Source organism: Austrofundulus limnaeus, unplaced genomic scaffold (assembly GCF_001266775.1).
Source record: "Austrofundulus limnaeus strain Quisiro unplaced genomic scaffold, Austrofundulus_limnaeus-1.0 Scaffold96, whole genome shotgun sequence".
Lineage (NCBI taxonomy): Eukaryota > Metazoa > Chordata > Actinopteri > Cyprinodontiformes > Rivulidae > Austrofundulus > Austrofundulus limnaeus.
In genome coordinates, this window is record NW_013952498.1 from 1,198,934 (window position 1) to 1,206,467 (window position 7,534).

A 7,534-nucleotide genomic window follows, 5' to 3' on the forward strand; every position below is an offset into this window, starting at 1 on the left:
TGGCCAGGAGCCCACCCCCAACCGACCACCCCCCAGGCCCCGGCAGCCACCCCAGTCAGCGGGCTAACCACAGCAACCCGGAGCCTGACTCCGGGAGCCCGAACGGCCCCAGGGAAGCCGGAGTGCCAGCCCCGCCTCCAGAGCCCCCCCAAGCACCACGTCCGCCCGCAGTCCAGGCCCCACCAGACAGTCAGCCCCTTAAGAATTTTAATAACTGGCACTTACATTTAAGTCTGTGAGTAGGAGCAAATCTAAGAATTTTTCAGCACTTAAGTCTAAAAATCCACTCTAAGAAGTTTTATAAATACGGGCCCAGATCTGCCTTTAAGTGTAGCTTGTTTGGACATGCGAAAGCACATTATAATTTGTATGCAACAGCATATTTTTTCATTTTTTGTTTTACGTCGACTATGTAAGCATGGATCTCCATTTTTGTTTTAGATTTTATTTTATCATCTGACATTCCACACCTTCAGCCTCTCTAGATCGGTGTCTTCTTAATATTTTCTTTTGCATCATCCCTCTCCCCATGCATGGTTTCTTTGTATTTTTTTTAGATGTTTTTCTTGTGATTTTGAATCATACTTTTTTTCTGGTAGACAGCTTACCTGGAAGTCTGTAACTCATGTGTGCTGTGCTTTGAGAAGAAACTCCTGCTCTAATCAAAGTGTTGTTTTTCCCCCTTTTTTTTTCACACACTCTCTAATATTGTTTATATTCTTCCCATAATAGCTTCTTTGAAATTCATTCATCTTTATGGCAGCTTTCATTTCTAGTGTTGGTTTGATCGTTTTCTTTTTCCCCTCTATAAAGTTGAAACCCTGCTGTGTTTGTTCTCAGAGCTCCGTCTTTATGCTGCGGGTCTCAGTGTATCTCTTCAAGATTTGACCTTGGTTGTCAATTTTAGAGCTAAATAAATAAGATGAAGACAAATGCTGCATAAAAACTGTCTTTTAAAACTGTTCTCTAACAAGAAGCACATCATTAAATCAGTTGGGTTATTTAGTGTCATCTATAAATACAGTATGATGAGAAAAGTCGCGAACGCAGTCACAACTCTGTGTTGTCAGTTCATTCGAGAAGCGGGTACCTGCAGTCACCAAGTAGGAGTTTCTTATTTTGTAGGAGGAGTTGGCCCAAGACATGATTGGTCTGTTTGACTTTTGTAGGCATATTTAGCTCAGGACGTGATTGGTCAGATTGACGGTGGGGTTTGAAAAATCTGGGGGGCAGCGGGGAGTAGCTTGGTCAAATCGGGCAGGAAGAACCTATATTCTTTTAAATATTGAGATAAATTTTTGTCATAACTTTAAACAGGAAAGTGCTAGATGCACGAAATTTGAACGTTGTATATGTGGAGGGACATATAACAATTTGGCTTAAAACAGCCCTAACCAGTCTGTAAAAAGATTGCTAAAAATCAATATGATTATGAATATTAGTCATAATTTGAGACGTTTACATGTTCACAATAATTTTTATTTGAGACATTGTTTTGTTTTAAACTGTACATAGACAGTCAATAAATTTTATTATTTTACTATTATCATTACTTCCTCTTTTAAATTGCCCCACACCACACGTCAATCCAACCAGTCATGGTTAGGGCCAACTATGCTCACATCAAGATGTCCGCCAATCACGTGTAGAGCCAACTCTTTCCACAGGACAACATTTACTGCAAAGATCCCTACTTGGTTCAATCACTAATACCTGAGCAGCAGGTGCCTCCAGTGATGATTGTCAGTGCAAAGCAACGACGCTATAATCTGAAAGAAATGATCAGAACAACAATTCAGCCAAATTTCTGGAGTAAAATTGATTCACCTGTATACRATATTCATATTTTTTTATCTAATCCTACATCATTTTATAATCATTTCGTTTTGTTTATGAACAGATCATCACAAAACCAACTAAGCAAAGTCTTCAGTCTAGTCTTAAAAGTAGACAGAGTRTCAGTCTCACAGACAGAAACTGGAAGTTGGTTCCACTTGATACAGTGGGGTGCGAAAGTTTGGGCAGCCTTGTTAATTTTCCTGATTTACCTTTATACAGTGAACCCTTGCTATAACGCGGTTCACATTTCTCAGCCCTGCTGCTTCACAGATTTTTTTGTGCAGTTTTTTTTTCACAGTTCATTGTGTTCTTCGTCCTGATTGGCTACACTGTGTCTGTGCTCAACAGGCTATCAACATGTCAGAGCCTGTAGGATGTAGTACGGTAACTACTTCACGGATTGTTATTGGAACGCAACCCTTGCGAAAACCGAGGGTTCACTGTAAATCATTGATTGATTGGATTTTAAAAAAATCAGTTAAATATATCATATAGGGGACAAACACAGTGATATTTGAGAAGTGAAATGAAGTTGATATGATTTACAGAAAGTGTGCAATAATTGGTAAAACAAAATTAGGCAGGTGCATAAATTTGAGCACCAAGAAAAAAACCTTAACTCAATATTTAGTAGATCCTCCTTTCACAGAAATAACAGCCTCTAAACGCTTTCTATAGCTTCTAATGAGAGTCTGGATTGTGGCTGAAGGTATTTTAGACCATTCTTCTTTACAAAACATCTCTAGTTCATTCAGGTTTGATGGTCTCTGAGAATGGACAGCTCTCTTTAAGTAACACCACAGATTTTCAAAAATATTTAGGTCTGGGGACTGAGATGGCCATTCCAGAATGTTGTACTTGTTCCTCTGCATGAAGGCCTTAGTAGATTTTGAGCAGTGTTTAGGGTGGTTGTCTTGTTGGAAGATCCAGCCCCGGCTTCAGCAGCTTCAGCTTTGTCACTGATTCCTGGACATTGGTCTCCAGAATCTGCTGATATTGACTGGAATCCATGCGTCCCTTAACTTTAACAAGATTCCCAGTCCCTGTACTGGCCACACAGCCCCACAGCATGATGGAACCACCACCACATTTTACTGTAGGTAGCAGGTGTTTTTCTTGGAGTGCTGTGTTCTTTTTCCTCCATGCATAACGGCCCTTGTTCTGCCCAAATAACTCTATTTTAGTTTCATTAGTCCACAGCACCTTATTCCAAAATGAAGTTGGATGTCCAAATGTGCTTTAGCATACCTCAAGCAGCTTTGTTTGTGATGTGGGCGGAGAAAAGGCTTCCTCTGCATCACTCTCCCATACAGCATCTCCTTGTGTWAAGTGTGCTGAATAGTTGAACAATGCACAGTGACTCCATCAGCAGCAAGATGATGTTGTAGGTCTTTGGTGCTGGTCTGTGGGTTGACTCTGACTGTTCTCAACATCCTTCACTTCTGTTTATTCCAGATTTTTCTTGGTCTGCCACTTGGAGCCTACACTTGAACTGTGCCTGTGGTCCTCCATTTTCTCACAATGTTTCTCACAGTGGAGACTGAAAGCTGAAATCTCTGAGATAGCTTTCTGTATCCTTCCTCTAAACCATGACGGTGAACAGTCTTTGTTTTCAGCTCATTTGAAAGTTGTTTTGAGACTCCCATGCTGCCACTCTTTAAAGAAGATGCAAACAGGAGAAAAACGTACAACTGCCCTCCTTAAATACCCTTTCACATAATTGGAGTCACTTGTGTACGGAGGTCAAGGGCACTGAACTTACCAAACCAAATTTAAGTTCCAATAATTAATTCTAAATGTTTTGAAATCATTAAAATGACAACAGTGCCCAAATTTATGCACCTGACTAATTTTGTTTAACCAATTATTGCACACTTTCTGTAAATCATATAAACTTCACTTCACTTCTCAAATATCACTGTGTTTGTCCCCCATATAATATATTTACTGATTTGTTTTAAATCCAAACAATCAATGATTTATAGAGGTAAATCAGGAAAATTAACAAGGCTGCCTAAACTTTCGCACCCCACTGTAACTGAAAGCTCTGCCTCCCATTCTAGTTTTAGAAACTCGAGGAACCACAAGTAAACCTGTAGTCTGAGAGTGAAGTGCTCTGTTAAGAAAATATGGGACAATAAGGTCTTTAACATAAGATAGAGCTTGGTTGTTAAGAGCTTTGTATGTTAGAAGTAAGATTTTAAATTCTATTCTGAATTTGACAGGGAGCCAGTGGTGAAAATCTAAAATTGGAGAAATATGATCTCTGCTTCCAACTCTCTTTAGAACTTTAGAAGCAGCATTTAACTGAAGACTTTTCAAAGAGTTTTTTGGATGCCTAGATAAATGCATGGATCTGTTTTTATTTTGTCATTTTGGGATAAGATGTTTCTAATTTTAGTAATATTACGCAGGTGAAGAAAGCTGTCCTGGTAACATTTTTAATGTGGAGGTTAAAAGACATTCTGATCAAAAATGGCACCAAGGTTCTTTAGAAGAACTGGAGGCCAAATGTATTTCACAGATAAGGTTGATTGACACGTCAGCTAACACATTAATTTACAAATTTTAACTTTCATCCACTTTGATTGTAGCTCATAAAAAATTATTTGCTTCAGGCACCAAAAAAAAAAATAAAAAAATAAAAATACCCCCAAAAAAAAAACCTACCAAAGTACAGCTGGAGCATCAAAGATAGGTACATTCGCTTTCATGTTAGTGACACATCCTTTGTTTTTAGTTTGTCATTTTTTCATGTAGAAGCTCTTTTACTCATATTATTATCATGTCCATCCACCAGTGCCCTTGCTGGACCACCTGTGCTCAGCCTGGCTTTACCCAGATGAAGCGCTGAAGACTTCACTCGTGTTTATATGGCTTCAGCTGCTGGGGACATCTGGAGATGCAGCAGCCCAGTCCCTGCCTGTTGTCATTAGGGACCGAGTGTGTAGGCTGCTACTACAGACCCTGCAGACCTTTGCCAGTGCTGGCTCAGGACAGCTCATTAAAAACTGTGCTGGTGAGAAAAAAGATCCCTCTTTTCTCAGTTCCTTATTTCCTTGTTGGCCACAGTATGTACTTCCCAAAAAAGGTTTTGTATCAGAAAAAATATTTCAATATTGAAGCACTTAGGAGGTATGCGTATTGAAGGTTTGCAAGATTATTTTGTACCACAAAGTAAGATTTTTCCAAAATGTTACTACCAGTTTTTAAATAATTATGGCTATTTTGTGTAAAGTTAAAATTAGCAACTTTTCTTTCCTTGAAAGGAATTTTTAATAATGGAATTTTTAGGTTTTTCTGTTTTTTTTTTTCTCCTTTTCGCACAAATGAGACTAATGCTTCATATTAAGTGGAGTGAGATTGATTCTTCCACATTTACACTAAAGGCTTACACTCATGGAGCTCTGTAATGTTTGTTTTGCTTACATGTGTGAAATGTTAGCTTTATGGAATGAAACCTTAGACTTAATACTTAGGTGAGAGCAGAAAAGGAAAAGGTTTTAATAAATTTGCGGCTATATCTATAAAACAAAATCTCTCAACCAAACATTTGGAAAAAAACAAAAAATATCTTATGTCAAATGCCTTTTTTGTTTAAAAGTAAGGGAAGTGGTTTTGTTTTCTAGATGCTCCTGTCTTTAAATGGAAAAGAGGAGGGATTTGCCTAAGTTGAAAGTGTCTTTCTATAGGAYGTTTGAATAATAAGACAAGTTATCTTGTGTTTTGGTGATAACAAGACTGGAGGTACGTTACATTTGTAATATCAGAGTTATTTTAGGAGACAGTTGGGAAGAATAGATGACATGGAATAGAGGTAAATGGCGGTTTATATCAGATTTTGGAAGCAGTTTAGATATTGATGTAATCAGTGATGTTTTTCCTTGCTGCCATGTTAAATATTAAAGAAAACAATAACTGTTTGCTTTTAAAACTGCATCAGTTCTCCTTATCACCAAACATGAAGTTTTTTTTAACCTGGAAGAATGACTTACTGAAAAACAACCAAAAAATAAAAAACACCTGTTGAATTATTTTTTCAAAAGCAAAAGCGTTTTGCAGTTTTAACATTTACTATATAATTCTATTGCTCATTTTAAATACAGTGAAATACAGGGTTAGGACAATTTACAAAAAATCTGATCCTTTTTTTTCCATAGTAAAATTCAGAAATTATGACTTTAATTTCTGTAAACTTTAATCACCTTGAAAATATCATCACCAAGAGTCTCAGGTATTTGAATTGGCTGGATTTTATTTCACCTGGATATTATTTCAGATTATATGAATATTAAATAAATATTACATGAATAATTCATATTATTCTCTGCTAGAATTGTATTTATAACCATTATGGTTTATTTTGATCTGGTCATAAATTTGCCATGTCTAATTTTAAACTTAGCATACTAAATAGCTGCTCTGTGGAGAGGTCTTACTTTTATTTTTATTTTATTCAAATTACATAACAGTTTTTCTGCCTTTTGAAGGTTACAGATTTATGCACATTATGAAAATTTTCCACAGAAGCTTTTATTCTAAAAAGCGAAAGCTTAAAGTAGTTGATGTGATATTGGAAACATATAAATGTGCAATTTTATAAAAATTTATATTTAAGGGGAGTATTCATTGTGGTGCCTCACTATGCTGTTTTTAAATGAATTTCATTAGGGCTTTAGTTTTGGAATATAAAGTTATTTATTTAAATCACCCACTTGGTTGTGGAGCCTTACTTGTATTCGTTTTTATTTGTCACAACCAATCACAGCTTTAAACAGCAAAAAAGGAGTTTTCTTGTGCATCTTATAACAAATTTTTAATCTCTTAAATAAATTCAAAATATTGGTGACTCTGTGAATTTTCTTACCACTGGGAAGAGTATAAAATGTAATCACTGATTGCATAAAATGTGTAAATACTGTAGTTTCTTTTTTCTGTGTGTTTTTTAACAACCTGTCTATCTTCTGTTAGGTCTCCTCTGGCAGCTGGTCCGGTTGGATGGGGCCGTGCCAGTTCTAATGAACAGCTCAGGCAGTCAGGTCATCTGTGATGAGAATCAAGACAGCCTCGCCAACAATAGCCAGATTCTCGTCCAAAACCAGGAGCAACAGCCTGCTGACCACTGCCTCCTGCCCCTCCTGCTGAAAACGGTCTCTGTCTAAACATCCTGTTCCCACTCCCAAGACCTGAACTGTCACACGGGTGAAAATCATAACAAAATGCTCTTGTCCTGGATTAATGTGCCTTTCAACAGGGCTTTAGTTGGGGTTTGACCCCAGACAAATATTTGTGTTTCATGTCTGGGAAATCAATGAACAGATTACATTTTGTTGGATTTTCTCAGTGACGCCTCAAAGTAGAGCTCAACTCATGACGTTAGTGGATTTGTTTCAGTCACCACTGGATGGTTTGTTGAAATGAAATTAAAGTAAAGCTAATGTACCTCGCTCAGTAAGAACCTTGGCAGGATTTAACTGTCAGGTGTTGTATTAATTAACTGTAGTTTTCTAACAATTTCCTCAAAATGTGTTTTAGTTGCTGCTGAGTGGTGATGAGACGTTGCAGGTGACCAGTGCTAAGTGCATTGCTGCTATTTTGGTTCATTCTCCCAGTCAGTACTGCTCTGTCTTCATCAAGGCTGACTTACCCGGTAACACACACACACACACACACACACACACACACACACACACAC

General features: G+C 37.5%; 1 protein-coding gene across 1 annotated transcript in view; it reads left to right on the forward strand.

Annotated features, from left to right (window-relative positions):
* mei1 (meiotic double-stranded break formation protein 1) overlaps window positions 1–7,534 on the forward strand; it is a gene marked incomplete in the record, with an annotated part of 48,537 nt that overhangs the window by 13,650 nt on the left and 27,353 nt on the right. The window contains 3 exon segments of the mRNA XM_014012926.1: window positions 4,640–4,858; window positions 6,811–6,989; window positions 7,375–7,489. Of these exon segments, the coding sequence (XP_013868380.1) occupies window positions 4,640–4,858; window positions 6,811–6,989; window positions 7,375–7,489 (513 nt within the window).